This window comes from Tarenaya hassleriana, unplaced genomic scaffold (assembly GCF_000463585.1).
Source record: "Tarenaya hassleriana unplaced genomic scaffold, ASM46358v1 Cleome2, whole genome shotgun sequence".
Taxonomy (NCBI): domain Eukaryota; kingdom Viridiplantae; phylum Streptophyta; class Magnoliopsida; order Brassicales; family Cleomaceae; genus Tarenaya; species Tarenaya hassleriana.
Window position 1 is genome coordinate 4,782,062 of NW_010965372.1, and position 16,271 is coordinate 4,798,332.

Genomic DNA, 16,271 nt, shown 5'->3' on the forward strand with positions numbered 1-16,271 from the left:
TCCGCCGATCCCCCCTCGTCGCGTGATGCCCCCGCGCCGCCGCTTGTCGTGGTGGGGTCGGCGAACGCCGACATATACGTGGAGATCGACAGGCTTCCCAGAGAGGGGGAGACGATCTCGGCGAGGACAGGACAGACACTCGCCGGAGGCAAAGGCGCAAACCAGGCTGCGTGCGGCGCGAAATTGCGGTACCCGACTTACTTTGTCGGGCGTCTCGGCGACGACGCGAACGGGAAGCTGATCGCGGAGGCTTTGGGCGGAGGGTGTGGGGTCCACCTGGACTATGTTCGGTCGGGGACGGAGGCGCCGACGGGGCACGCGGTGGTGATGCTGCAATCGGACGGTCAGAACTCGATCATCATCGTCGGTGGGGCCAACATGAGTTCGTGGTCTGAGAATCTTTGTGATGATGATCTTGAGGTCGTGAGGAATGCTGGGGTTGTTCTGCTACAGAGGGAGATTCCAGATTTTGTGAATATCCAGGTTGCAAAGGTCAGTGATTTGATCATATTTCACATTGTGATTTGTCTGATTTCTGATCAAAGATTGTTGCCTGTCTTTGCTTCGTTTTGGCTTATATGTCTGTTCTGCATTCTGTACATGATCTTAAGAGTTGAAATCTGGTTCTAGGTTTCGCAAATTCTTGTATCTTGATAAGTAGAAACTTGTCTCCATTAACTTTTTAGTAAGTTGGATGACAACCCGAATGAGTGTGGCGATCATACTTAAGGTTCTGATACTAGTTTGTCTTCAATTCGATGTGTCCTAAGCTTGGTGTATATGTTTTGGGTTCTCATCTTCATAAATTTAGGTGCTTGAAATTACAGATTGAATGTAAATTTGCTAAAGCTCAGGTCATTCTGATCGAGTAACTTATGGTGCTGCTATTGCATTTGCAGGCTGCGAAGAAAGCAGGTGTACCAGTCATCCTTGATGTGGGAGGAATGGATGCGCCTATCCCTCAAGAGCTATTGGATTCCATTGATATCCTGAGCCCTAATGAAACCGAGCTGGCTCGCCTGACCGGAATGCCAACTGAATCATTTGAACAGATTAGCCAAGCCGTGGCTAAGTGCCATAAGTTGGTAAGTCAGAAATGATAGAGAGATAGAGATAGAGAGGGGTATAGGATCTGGTCTGTAGCTCTAACTTGCCAATAGCTCGAGGCCATAGATACAAGCTTCCAAGTCTAATGTCGGGTCTAACGAGATCTAATAAGCATGGAAATTTAGTTGACAAAGGCTTGGTTACTTCTATTCGTTAAAAGGGTTGTTTAGTTTAGTCCATAGCTATCTTTAGAAGTAACATGCCCAGTTTTTGGTAGGATTTTCGGTTGATGAGGGTAGGTTATTTGATGCAGGGAGTTAAGCAAGTGCTAGTGAAGCTTGGCTCCAAAGGATCTGCCCTATTCATAGAAGGGCAAAAACCGATCCAACAAGGTATAATACCGGCACCACAGGTTATCGATACAACAGGAGCCGGCGATACTTTCACTGCAGCCTTTGCGGTGGCCATGGTGGAGGGAAAGTCACATGAAGAATGCTTAAGATTTGCCGGTATTACTCCATCTTATAGCATCTAAGTTTTACTCTTTTTTTATGTTCTAAACTTAATGATTTCGCTCTCTGTTCCCGCAGCCGCAGCCGCCTCTCTGTGTATTCAAGTAAAGGGAGCGATACCCAGCATGCCTGATCGAACATCGGTTATGAACCTTGTTGAATCTAAGTAGCTATCGGTGAAAGTCTTACTCTTCTTCGCACGAATAAAGCCGGTTCCTTTCATGGATTGCATTGCTTTTACGTTTGTGTTGAAATCTATAAATCAACACAGTTGGGCTTTGTCTCTGATGTATACATCTCCTTTCGTGTTTTTCTTTCGTCGACCTTTCCTGATCATCGTCAAGTCTTTTGTCCTCCGTCTTCTCTGTCTGAATCTTGGTTCGGTCCTGTCTATGGTATGTGTGTGTATTGTTACACTTGAGGCTTGTAAGGTTATGCGACATGGTTGCTTCTGTCTTTCTCTCTGTGTTTTCTTGTCGAACTCGATGTTGGCCCGTTCAATTTGGGTATTCATATATATATATATATATATATATATATATATAAACGATGTCGTTTCGGTTTGGAATGTGAATGCAACAAGATTCACCAAATACGTAATGGTCGTGTAAAAAAATAAAGGAACAAAAGTTTTGTGGTTCTCGCGAGGAGATTCTTTTTATCCGCTATTGGAAGAATTTCTGAACAGAATCTATTTTATTGCAATATATATATACATGTGCGTGTGTACGCTCGTACGTACGTTTGCATGGGTTGCATTGTATTTTACGTGTGTTCGTATGCAGAATGCATGTAAGTTATGTTTCGGTTTCATCGAGGATGACACTTTTAGGCTCGTGAAGTTTTTATTTGGTTTGGTTTTTATAATAGAATACGGCCATTAATTCTACGTCTTATTTTATAAAAATATTCATTTCCGAGAGAAATCATGGCTATAACATTAGAAGGTTGTGAGGTTGAGATTTCCTAATTAAATTTTAAACGACGACGTTTTAAGATAACCAAAACAAATTATAATAGAAAGTAGGAATTAAATGCTTGGTGTTCTATGTCTTGTCAAAACTTAATAATGGCTCGATATCATTTGTAGGAAATATGCAACCAAGCAACCTATTATTTTACTAGAAATAAAAGTTCCCGTACCACTATATATAATATAATACACACAGCTCTATATATATATAACATCACTGTTTATGTAACATATATACCTATTATTATAATTCAATATTTACAGATGAAAAATAATCTTTTTCTTTTGCTAAAATCATTATCTAAAGAATAAATCTGAACTCGAAGTAAATTTACGTCAACTCCCTAATAATGCATATGAGAGAAATGCTTCGAAAAACAGCTAAAGAAAGAACAATAAAAGAAATGGCGAAATAGACGGTCCAAATCGATTAGGGAAGTTTTCAAACAAAAAAAAAGTTTATATTCCAATTGAGGTCTATAACTTCTTGGTTCTACGTACTGAAAAAAAAAACTACACTTGGCGAAATTGAATAGCAAAATGGTATATCATATGATATATATATATATATTGTTTGCTTATATGCATATTATAATTGGTTATAGTAGTTTGGTTATTTTTTGTTTGATTACGGAAATATAATCTGTACAAACTCTCTTATGAAGAATACAGAAAAAACACAAGTGATCGGTTCATATTTGCTCTCACCTCTTCTTTGTCTCTTAATTATTTTCTGAATTATCTTTCTTTTTCTTTGTATAAACATAAAAATCTTTAATTTGAATTCGAATGAAATATAAAGAACAGAATTTTAAAATAATATATAAACACCTTTATCAATAAAAATAAAATCCCAACAAAAATCAATCCGAATAAGATTAGACATAAAATCTAAGAAGATATAACTATTTAAAAATAAAAAAAAATACAAATCCAAACTAACATCCAAAGCATTACCTATATTTTTATCCATAAAATTTCAATGGAATGGACTTCGAAAGCAACATCTAAAGCCGGTGTGGAAAAAATCACACCGAGATATTTGGGAACTTAACTTTATACTCCTAACGCCTTTTTTCCCAAATGTTTTCCTCAACTTTTTAGTATCATAGATCGATATTTGTCAAACCCTTTCTTAATAATATATGATCTAAATGATATTTAATTTCATAAGACAATAAAAAGCGATGAAACGCGATGCAAATCGTATATCCCGTCCCCGTTCGAATATCAAGTTTAGGGATAAAACATATATATATTCCACATCATGTGGTTGACTCCCAATCTTGAGATTAAGATACCGATTACCAACAAAAAAAGTGATGAACTGCGTCAAATGCTGAGAAGATTTCCTCACCACACCACCGCCACTAACCATCAGCATCTCCCATTTTAGTTTTGCGGGATGAAAAGAGCACCATTGTTTCTAAATAGTCAACTTGATTTTTGTTTGCCCTATTCGAGATTTGATTAATTCTAATAATAGAATTTGGAATTTTAATTAAAATTAAAGGGTCCTTTTTTAAAAACCATCATGAGTTTTTTAAAATTCCAAGCAATGGAGAGATTAGTAAGCATTTTTCATAATTAAAAGTAATTAGTAAACATTTTTTTGTTTTGTTTTTAATAAGTGGTATTGCGCAGTTGACTTTTTTTGCACTATTTTATTTTTCCTTTTTTGCACTATCTAGTGACATTGTTTGCATGTGTTTCCATTTCGAGTGGGGAAAAAAGGAATTGGATATTTTGGGTTGGGGGAGAGAGATATTTGAAGGATTTAATTAGTGAATATTCGAAACGTCCAATAATTTATTTGTGCAATGACAAAGAAAAAAAAATCTAACAAAAGAGGCCGACCGTCAAATATCTTTCACAAAAAAAAAAAGACAAAATAGTATATTTTAGTTAATATGTATTTTGGAGTGGAGAGGTATCTTGTGTCCTCTCTGTCTGCCTCTATTTTTTTATAATGTCGAATTTTATTGGACCTTTAGTCCGGTTACGTCTTATAAAAAATCGGAGAAATCTATGTAAATATCATTTTCCAAATGAGAACTCGAATCCGGGTTGGAAAGAAGTTTTGCTTTCTTTTTTACCGGTTGTCGACCCATCTAATCTTGGGTTGATCCATTCTTAATGCATGTTTATAATTTATTCATCCAATAAGCATCCATAATCATATTTTCTTATGTGTGTGTATATATATATATATACGCATTGATTATATCACGTTAACATTTCCTCACATTTGTAACAAAATAAAACCAAAATGAACGATTGTGATATAAGAATTCATCTGAAATCAATGTTTTAGAATATATGTTAATTTCTAACTATAATTCTATGTCGGGAGAAAATTATGTTAATCAAAGTTTTATAAGTATTATTATATATTGAAGTTGCAGCTGTTTAAGTTTTATTAGCTAATCCAAAGCTAAATCTATTCCAATATATATTTATACTCTTTTATTAACATTCTTGGTGCGTCGATAAAAATCTCGAGCTGCATTATTTGTATGTGTCGTGTTTACTACAACCAACGTGATAAAATTATTCCTCTTTTTATTTCAAAGAGTGAGATTGATGTTTGGACCGACTAAAGTATTTTTAGAATGAGGACATAAATTTGTAGCAGTAATAAAAAAATATCTATAACAGTTCCTTTATATGGAAAGTGTTGTATTTTTCAAATTAACCATTATTTAAAAAAACCCTAATAATGAATTGATTCCAATTTGTGGCCTAAACAAGAAAAATCTAATTAAAAAGCGATTCAATCCAGAAATAAATTTGTTTTATTTAAAACTAACCAGTTGTTTCAAATATAGTTATATAATAACTTGGGTGAAAGGTTGTTCATAACTAGGTTAACACGGCTGGGATAACATATTTCCATACAACTAAAATTGGTTTTCAATAATATATATATATATATATATATATATATATATATTAGTTTAATGTGTACCAATGCTTTCTATTTATTTATTATATTAGTAAATTGCATCAGTAATGTTGTTGTAATGAATTTTTCTATATCAACCATTATATGTGTTGTTACATATATCCAACGTTATACGTAATGTATTTTAATCCTTTATATCTCTTTATTGTATTACTTAGTAATGTTTTGCTATTAATAAATTCTCTACATCCACCATCCATTTATATATCGGAGGTTATTATTTATTCTCACCATTTCTCAATATTTAAGTTGGGATTTTAATCAAGAATTAGCGGTCATGTTTATGATATTTTCTTTGTTCATACAAAAAAAATATTAAAACAATAGATATATGCGGGTCCATTAATTGGATTATTTGATAAAATTACAAACATACAAGCTTCCAAAGTGTGGAGACCCAATCCCGGGTACGTCCTTACAATTTACAACCATAACCATCTCTCCGGCAACTCTCTCTCTCTCTCTCTCTATATATATATATATATATATATATATATATATGTATACGTATATATCTTTCAGACACTTGAACACTAAAACCCTAAGGCTAAAATACATTTTAAAACCCTAAAGCTATGAATTTAATTTTAAACTTATGCTTGCTTCTCTAGTTCTTCTGAGCTTATGAATGTCCCATGAAAACCGTATGGCACTCGAGACGGTAGCTCGACAATGGCTTCCAGCTCTAGAGTCGACGCGTTCACGATTTGCAGTTCCGATCTCCACCTCTTCTCGTCGTGAACGAACACTAGGATCGAACCCTCGTCTTCTTCGCCGGAGATTGAATTCTCCGGCAGAAACAGAGGCTCTCCGCCGTATTTTCCGTCTCCGTATATGTACTTGTGAATCTCGCCGGTGGTTAAGTCCACTTTGGCAAACCCGGAGACTTTTGGCCAGGGTTCGGCTAGTGCCAAGTATGCGAACCTGGTTTTTGTACCGAGAAGATTCCGGTTTACCATACCGGCCTCCAAATTCACTTGCTCTTCGCCAGAGATAACCGGTCGCCGAGTGGATTCGCCGGTTTTCAAGTTTAGCCTTATCTCCGACAAGACGCTCTGTAGATTCTCGTCATGTTCGTTGAAAATGGAGTCCGGAGGAGTCATGCACGACCCGATCACGACGACCTCGTCGGTCTCGGGCTCTTCCCATGCGTTCCAGAGATGGAAACAGAAGCAGTCCGGAGCTTCGATCCATCGGATCGAAGACGAATCTTTCGCGTACTTGTTCAAGACCCCGAATCTCGATTTCTTGTTCTTGTCGTAAATAACAGGGGAACCACCTCGGATCATCTCCGACAACTTGAACACGACTTGTTGGTCGGGGACCACGACGAAGTTCTCGGTGATCGCGAAGTCGTGGATCATAGTCGGTTGGTCCAACGGAATCACGACGTCCGGCGACTTCTCGCCGTCTGGCGTGAACCTGAAGTACCTCAGGTAAGGCTTGGAAACGACGTCGTAGCTTAGAGCAAAGAGTTCTCGGGTTTTCGGGTCGATTTTCGGGTGGGCGATCATCGTCGATTTGAGCTGACCGCAGAAATTGTGGCGTCCCACGGTCTCTAAATCACCGGTTTGAGTGACCCGGACTTGATACGGTAAATCATCTTCAGACATGGCTAGAAGCCGGTTATTGAAGTAAACCAGACCGGCGTTGGCCACTCCGAGTCCTCGGGTCGGGTCTAGGAGTCCTGCTAATCCACGGGCCTGAAACAGGAGAAGCCGGGCTATGCCGAAATGGCCGTGAAGCTCGCCGATGGCCTTTGGGAAGACAGGGCGACCGAGTTCTCGCTCTCGAACCAACCGGTTCGTCTCGGTAAACCGGCAGGCGTAGCTAACCGAACCTTGATCGAACCGGACTGCGTGAACCATACCGTCTCCGTCGAATAAATGATGACCGGAGACCGGCTGGTGAAGCGGGTTCGCTCCGTTTCTGACGTACACTCCCTGAATGCGCGGGGGCACTTTTCCGGTCACTGGAAGGTAACTCTGGACGGGATGCTCCGGCACCGGAGAGAAGTTACCGGCTATCTGGACCGCCGGGTCAGCGGTTTTCGGGAGCTGGTTCTGTCGGCGCTCGCGCTGGATCAAGGCGTTTTCCACCGCGTCTAAGGCCATAGCAGCGATTCTCTGAAATGGGTTCAATTCAGATGGCGAATTCTCATCATTATGCATAATCGAGTTCTGATTTATGTGATCCTTCGTCTCGGGGGTTACGACGGTGACATCGTTGCAGAGTTTCTGTGTCGGAGGAGGGTAGGACGGCGACTGTTTGGGGAAACGGAGAATCGGAGGAGAGTGAAGAGAGCAGGAGACGGTGGATTTCTTATTCACCGACATCGAAACAGAGGGAATGGTCTTATCGCCGGAGGAAAACGACAAGAACCCGAGTTCGGAAGCAGAGGAAGAAGAAGGAGAGTTTGGGAGATTGCGATCGAGAAGTTTGCTTGAAGATGAAGTAGCTAACGAAGTGGAGGGCATGATCGATGTTTTGGCACAAAAACGGTGCGTTTTGATGTGTTCGGTTTCTTAAAGACAAAGTTTTGTTTTGTCCATTAGAGAGGGAGACTGAGTGAGAGAGAGGTTTTCGCAGTCTTGCGAATACAGAGGAGGTGGAAGTCCCTGATATATACACAGAGACGAAAGGGTAGAAACGTCATTTACTTCTGTTCATTTGTTCTTTTTTTTTTCAATTTTTTTTCTTAAAACTCCGGATTATTAGTTTTGTTTTTTTTTTTTTCAAATTTTTTTCTTAAAACCCCGGATCTTAAATTAAAAAAAAAAAAAAAAAAACTCCGGATCTTAAGGATCTGAAATATTTTTCCGGATGTTCTTTTCTTAGAATCAAAAGATGGTTTGTTATTTTGTATATATATATATATATATATATATATATATTGTTTTGCACATTAAATTAGAAGTTTTATGGAAAATCACTTTATAAAAATCATACTATCTTTAATATTGATTTATTGTATTACATTATTAGTTTAAAATTTTAAGTGTTTGTTTTTGCCATAACGAGAATTGGAATCATTCACACGTACTGTAAAGATAAACATTTCTTATATATTGTACAAAAGACTACGTGGATATAAATAGAATTGTAGCATTAAGTTTAAAAATCTAAATATTTGTATTTATAGTAAAATATTTGCATCAAATATTTTTATAAAAAATAGTTTATTTCTCTTGAGATAAAAAAAAATTAAACAAAAGCCCACGTTTTAAAGTCAAATTAGACGCAATAATAAGACAAGTACGTTAAATCAATGTCTTTACCTACCACAAACAATAGAAAATGAGTTTTTACCTCTTGTTGGGGAAACATAATAAATATTTTAAAAAAATAAAGAGAAACAAAAAACAGTGAAAATAAAAATAAAAAATGGTTGGGAAAGTAGACAAAGTCAAAGGTAATAGAGAGGCAAAGTTTTAAGTCGTGAAGAAAATCCGGAGTGGGTTCGAGTTCGGTCGTGAAGCAAAAAATCTCCAATTCCTCACATATAAAATATGATTGCACCCAAAAAAACGTTGGTAACTAGATAAGATATAATTAGATTGCGATCTAAATTTAAATAAAACTTGATTCTATATAAACGAACCAAAAATTGAATATATATTATCTTTCTAAACTAAAAATATTAAACATAAAATAATCGAATAAATTTAAAACTAAAATATTGTTTCCTAATTAAGATAACAATCGAAAAAAATCCGGCTGTGGTGTCAAAGTGGGGTGGGAGACATCACATAATATAAAAAAAAAAATTGAAAAAAAAATAAAGAGAGATGGGTTTGCCAATCTTCTATATTTACATATTATATATTATATCTTGTGAGCAAAAAACGTCAACACGAAAAGTTATTGAAATATAAATCAACCGGAAATAGATTTTTCGAATTAAATAATCATATATATCAGGGAGATATATATATAAATATAAATAATTAAATAACGTATCTCTGTCGAAATTCAATATAGATAGTTTTCAGTGTGCATGCAATACCTTTTATTCACTAAAGAAGTAAACATTTATAAACCGTGGAGGAAACAAAAACTTCCATATATAATTTTTTTTTCCCAAAACATCGACCGTATCTACTTGGAAATCTGATCCAATTAAATTTTATAATATCACAAATTGTAGCATTTAAATAACCAATATAAAAAATCATCACAATATAACTTGGAATTAGGACCATAAGCAAAAACAAGAACAAAAGCACAATCGAGGGTTTGGTTTCCTTTGCTCCACGAGTGGTGGAAGATGAAGTTTGGCGAAGACCGCGTTGTTCCCTCTTAGATTGAAAACGTTTACCCCTATTTTTACACGTGTCACTTCATCACTCGCTCTCATTCAACAATATTTATTTATTTTAAATTTTTAAATTGGGTTATTATATAAATAAATAACAACAATAATATGGACAAAATCATGTGTCCCACGCGCTTGCTTTGGTAACGTCCACGCAACTTTGTGTTTTTCCTTTCTTTTTCTTTCAGTCAAAAATCGGTATTACTTAATTTAGTTTAATTAAATCAAATAGCATGAGAAAAAGCTGCTTGAATAACAAAAACACCAAACTTCGTGGAATTCGACGGACAAGTTAAAAATATATTTATTCAATGTGAAAACAAAGATATATCATCGGTTGGTCCAACGAACGAATTTAATTTTTAATATGATATGGATGGAAGCACAAAATTTAAAGAACATTTGTATTATCTTCACTGAAAAGGAATAATAATTCAAATATTTTGCACATCTTAATTGTTAGTATAGAATTGTGACAGATTTATGCATACAACTCTTACTAGAAATCATGCAAACCCTTTGTTGTAGTTTTGCAAATATCTTCTTTCTTGTATAAAATTAAAAAAGAGAACATAATATAGATATTTCGATTTATATTATTTTTTATATAAAAATATTCTCTAACGCTAGTGACAAATAGTATAACCATATACAACAAATATTATCTCTCTTAATCCCATTGGGCCAAATATTATAAAAAAAAAACAAAAAAAAACTCTCTCTCTCTCTCCCTATATATATTTATACATATATATATATATATATATATTCATCTAAATAAATGTTTCTCCAATCGAATTACTAGATATGTTTGTCGATCAAATGTGTTTATGTTTGAATTATCAGCTTATTTTATAACATATTTTTAATAAAAAGAGTAATACAAGTATATATTCGCTCCCTTATTTAATTAATTTTATTTATTGAATTTAAAATAAAGTTAGTTAGGACCATTTATCTATTAAGTATCCATCCACTCAAAATGGAGCAAATCATAAAGGGCATCACAGTCCACCACCAATAATCACCTGAATTAATTTAATATGTTTTGTTGGTCCGTCGAGGGGGCATGCAATTTTCAGGTACCCTATTTCATGCACAGCACTCAATTAATTACCTTTTGTAATTTATTTTTCTCTAATTAAAAAAACTTTCAATTTGGTAAAACCAATAACCATAAACGAACTCGAAACGGTCTAACTTCTAGTATAAATTATAAGTACGTGTAAGTATATTTTAGTAAAGTTTTATTTATTACAAATTATGGTCTAGCCATGAATATATATATATATATATATATATATATTGAAATTATAGTATATGTGTGCATAAATATATCATACCATGGATTTGGTACACTTTACAATATGTTACATGCAATATGCCTCATGTGGCCACATGGTAGAACATGCTTTACCCCATATCATCTTAATTTCTCGAAGATCGATCCCCTATTATTGTCAACTAAAAAAGAAATATACATATACATAAATAACCAAAATTGATTTTTAAAATTGCGTAAAATAAAATAATAACTTTGGAATTGCTGAAATCCGTTGAAGAGAGGATATGGGCGGTCCACCAATCTCTATAAATTAATACCAACTAATATGTTAGTAACTACTACATGATTGGCCCGAAAACAATTATTACGAGTAACATGCATGCTGCTTGTTATTGTTTAATATTTAAAGAAAATATTATTCTAGCTCTAAATAAGACCTCTAAATCTGTAATTAATGCACAAAACAAGTATATGATGAGGGGCTACCTTCATTGATAATTTCAAATATATTCGACAAACCATGTTCATGCGAACTTCGTATAGATACAAAACTATATAAATTAATCAATTGATAATAAGAATTTTTGGTGCGACGTCGATGAGCTCGAATTTCTAATACATTAATATACTCACATTAGTCACGTAGCTAATTTTCGTTAAATAAATAAATAAGTAAATAAAATTAGATATGGAAAAGCGGCCATATGCATGCATGTACCATATATACATACAAGCTGCATGTTACATGCATATGCATACATATATCTATTATGTAAAAGTGCATACCCGTATGTATTATATAAATTCAAATACAGGACATGTAGAAGCAGTGAAGATTTTGACCAACCGACTTTACCTGAAAAAACTGCCGAAAATCCTACGAACTAAACGGATCTTTGTGGGCAAATTGTTTTATTATATGAATTATCTAATAGATGCTTTGGTTAGGTCATAATAAATACAAAAAAATAATACAATTATATACTTAACATTATTTAATATGGCCGTCCCATGAGTCAAATAATTGATAGTATATAATGTAACATAAAGCATATGGTTCATATAATTGTCGAATCACATCTTTATAACTATCACGGATTATAATATTAGGTAACTCTGCAATTAATATCGATTAAATTAGTCTATTATTTAGAAAATATATATAATTATGATATTATATATATATATATATGACTTATTAGTATTCTAAGAATAATAATATAGGATAATATATATTGGAATGATATTCTACTGATGCAAGATTATCAAGTTAAGATTGAGGAGAAGTGCAAATGGGTCCAGGGAGAAGAAATTTCATTGGCACGAGATACTGCAGCAAGAAAACGTGAGGAGTTTCCGAATCTCATGTGTGGCCCTTTGGAGATCGTGTTCATAATTTTGTAGGTTGAAGCTTTCCACATGGTTCCACAATAATTAATTTCCACCATTGCTATAATATACATATATACACATAATGACCATACCGATATAATTTACGATTATTTTTACCGATATATTGACATGTGTAATTAGAATTACACACGAGAGCGAATTTGCTTTGATTTGGAATAGAATTTTCACTATTTGAATCCAAGATTGAGTGGTTTAACCGGTAAAGAAGATAACAAAATTCATTCCCAATTTGGATTCGCGTTCTCACTTGGGGTAGAGTATTCATAAAAGATGTAGTTAGTCTAAATACTCGATGAATTTTCAAAATATATATAAAAAAAATTCACTATGTGAAAATCAACTCGTATGATGAAATTTTAATAAAAGATGAGCGTTCTTCCATATTTATTTGTCAACTTCATAAAATTAATCGAGACATGTGACGTCATTGGAATTAATCTTATTTTTCATCCTATTCCACCAAAAACTCACATTCGAATACATAAGCTGAAAGACTAAATTAGAACGGAGAACAAAAGTAGCCGTTAATTCTGACGGCAAACAACTAACGGAAGAAAGAAACAATAAGCTGCAAACATAACTGAGAAAGCGTGTCTCTCCTACTAAACCGAAACCCTAGATCTTGTCTCTTTCTTCTTGTCCTATCTCGAATGGATTTTGCCAAAAAACAGAATATTTTTTTTTTTGGTTGAATTGAATGCCAAAAAAAATTATGTTTTTTTTTTAATATCCCTAATGGAAATAAACACGTGAGATTTATTTGTGTTATAAGTTACAACAAAGGCCAGGGGTCTTCACCTGTACACAAACATTCGCCTTATATTAACTTCTACAGATTTGCGAAAGTCGTATATGTAGAAGTTGCTGCACATTTATCACGTGCATGCATCATGCATGTATATGGCACGTACGGACAAATTGAAAACAATCTAGAGATGAGAACCACGTAAAAATGAAGGGAATCATATAGGATAATAAAAAACCACCACAGAAAACGATCTTACAAAAAACACATGTTGTCGGAAACCCTACAAGTCTCGAATTCTCTCCGTTGTTAATTCCGCACACACATCACGAGTGGTCACATAAAGACGAATGTTTCTTCCAAAATTTTATATTATATTTAGAGAAATTTTCGAGATTAAACCACAAGTAATCAATCACTCGTTTAATATATATATATATATATATATGTGTGTGTGTGTGTGTGTTATAATTATAAAAATCATAGATACTGTAAAGTGGATGAAACGCGTAGATATATAATTTATAAACAGAGTTCGTCCTTTATCATAACTAGTTCAGTGATTAGAGACGTGTCAAAATTAAACAACTTTATTCTAATTTTTTTTTTCGTGTACTTTTTGTAAACTCATTTAAGGTGTAAGCATCATATCAGTGTGTTAAAGCTTTTGTTTAATGTTATTTGCTTAATTAATATTTGATTAGTTTGCCTGAAATTCCACAAGTGTTTACATTCACCACAGATGTAAAGTTATATAACATTTGTTCTATAGATTTCTCTTTGGTAAAATCGGTTATATATACAGTCATCCACTAAATAATTTATTTTTATATACGATTAAGTATCTATTAATGACTACTGATTTCTCTAAATAAAATTTTATAGATACATTATCTTTTTTTATATATTTCAATTAATTTTATTAGTTTCAGAGTTCGACTTTCCGGCTTTATAAAAAAATTAAAATTTAAAATTTAATTAAAAATAATTCTTGATTTTATAAAGTGTAATTTAATAAATATATAAACCACAAAAACATATTTTTGAAGTACCAAAATTTATTAAAAGAGAAAATCCATGGTTGGGTTTTACAGCAGAAACGTTTTTGGGCCTCAGCCCAAACCAGTTTGGGTAATAATACAAACCCATTAATACACCTAATTTTGATTTAAATCTCTCTCTCTCTCTCTCTCTCTCTCTCTCTCTCTCTCTCTCTCTCTCTCTCTCTCTCTCTCTCTCTCATAAATTCATATTATATTTTTATCTGATATCAATAAAGGTAAATGTAATTTCTTAGTCTTTAAAAATTTTAGAAAAATATTTTAAATTTTAAAAAAGATAAGTTATATTCTTATAGTTATGTCAGATACGTACGAAACACTACAAGAAAATCATCGTATAGCTACGGAACTTGCGACGGAAAATTCCGTCGCATACAAAATTACGACGGAATATGACGGTTTAACGACGGAATCAAAGAGTCGTAAAATCCGTCGAAAATTTGCGACAGAATGCGACGGAAATTTCTGTAGCAAACGCTAATTTTAATTATTTTTAATTTAATTTATTTATTTTTTAGAATTAGCTACGGATTTGCGACGGAAATTTCTGTCGCAAATACTAATTTCATTTATTTCGTTATTTTCGATGAAAATTTTCAAATTTTCGCGGTTTTTATTTCGTTTTGCGACGGATGGCGACGGTAATTTCTGTTGCAACACGAAATAAAAGCACCGACTTCGTCTTCTTTCTTCAGACTTTGAAGTTTCCAAAAAAAAAATCTTAATCTTCTCCAATTTTCTTCCAACGTTGTTTTCCTTCAAGATATCTCCAAGATATATCAAGGTATGTGTATATGTATATGAATGTGAATATGTATATATGAGTATATATGGATTATATATATATATATTTTGTGTGTGTATATATGTGTATGTATATTTTGTGTGTATTTATGTTTATGTGTTGTTAATGTGTGTGTATTGTATGTATGTATGTATGTATGTATGTATGTTTGTGCGTGAATGTGTTTATATGTGTGTGAATGTGTATGTGTATGTGTGTGTGTTTATGTATGTGTATTTGTATGTGTGTATATGGGTGAATATGTATGAATGTGTGTGTGTAATATATATGTATATATATGTACGTGTGTGTATGTGTGTTTATGTATGTGTGTATGTATATATATATATATTTGTGTATGTGTATGTAAATTTATGTGTATGAATGTGTGTTTATGTATGTGTATATGTATATATATGTAAATTTATATGTGTATATGTATAATATATGTGTATATGAATATATGTATATGTAAATATATGTATATATGTGTATACATATGTGTAATATATTATTTTTTATATCTTTTTTTAAATTTTAAAAAATATTTGCGACGGATTTTTCCATCCCTTTTCCGTCACAAATTTGCGACGGAAATTTCTGTAGTTTTCCGTCGCAAAACGCAGATTTCGTCCGTCGCAATTTTTGCGACAAATTAACGATCGACAAACTTTTGCGACAGCGTTTTACGGACGAAAATTGTTCCGTCGCATTCCATCGCAATTTTATAATTACGACAAATTTTTTTTATCTTTACGACAGATTTTTCCGTCGCAATTTCGAACGTTTCTTGTAGTGGAAATTCGACGATTAAAAAGGTCACAAAGCTCGAATTTTCTCTCTCAGCAATCTGAGTTTATAAAACTGAATTCAAATTCAAGTTGTTTGAATTTTTAATAACTAACCCGCATATGGAACTCAGAGGATGATTCTATGTTATTAAAGAACTCTGGTCTCTGGTCTGAATATGAAATGCCAACTGTGAAGAGCGAAAATAAATAGATAAATTAGTGTATTAAATATTTCAACTGCTTTAAATTTAATACACGTATTTTATATTCAAACTTATAACATAAAATTTAAAGGAAAAATGTTCGAATATAAAGTATCAAATAGTTTGGTTATTTAAATTGTTTTATGGTAAATTTTGATAGTTTAGAGTTTTAGATTT

General features: G+C 33.5%; 2 protein-coding genes across 2 annotated transcripts in view; one reads left to right on the plus strand and one right to left on the minus strand.

Annotated features, from left to right (window-relative positions):
* Nucleotides 1-2,060, plus strand: part of LOC104812287 (ribokinase-like) — a 2,881-nt gene extending 821 nt beyond the window's left edge. The window contains exons 2-5 of the mRNA XM_010539370.2: nt 52-492; nt 900-1,085; nt 1,361-1,556; nt 1,638-2,060. Of these exons, the coding sequence (XP_010537672.1) occupies nt 52-492; nt 900-1,085; nt 1,361-1,556; nt 1,638-1,729 (915 nt within the window). The 3' untranslated portion in view covers nt 1,730-2,060. The remainder of the gene's footprint in view (nt 1-51; nt 493-899; nt 1,086-1,360; nt 1,557-1,637) is intronic.
* A 3,767-nt stretch (nt 2,061-5,827) lies between these two features.
* On the minus strand, nt 5,828-8,076 carry LOC104812288 (9-cis-epoxycarotenoid dioxygenase NCED9, chloroplastic-like). Its single transcript, XM_010539371.2, has one exon. The coding sequence runs from the start codon at nt 7,972-7,974 to the stop codon at nt 6,091-6,093; it is 1,884 nt and encodes a 627-aa protein (XP_010537673.1). The 5' UTR covers nt 7,975-8,076; the 3' UTR covers nt 5,828-6,090.
* Nucleotides 8,077-16,271: the final 8,195 nt, after the last annotated feature.

Coding starts and splice junctions, on each gene's coding strand:
- LOC104812288 (XM_010539371.2), bottom strand. CDS start 7,974: ATGCCCTCCACTTCGTTAGCTACTTCATCTTCAAGCAAACTTCTCGAT.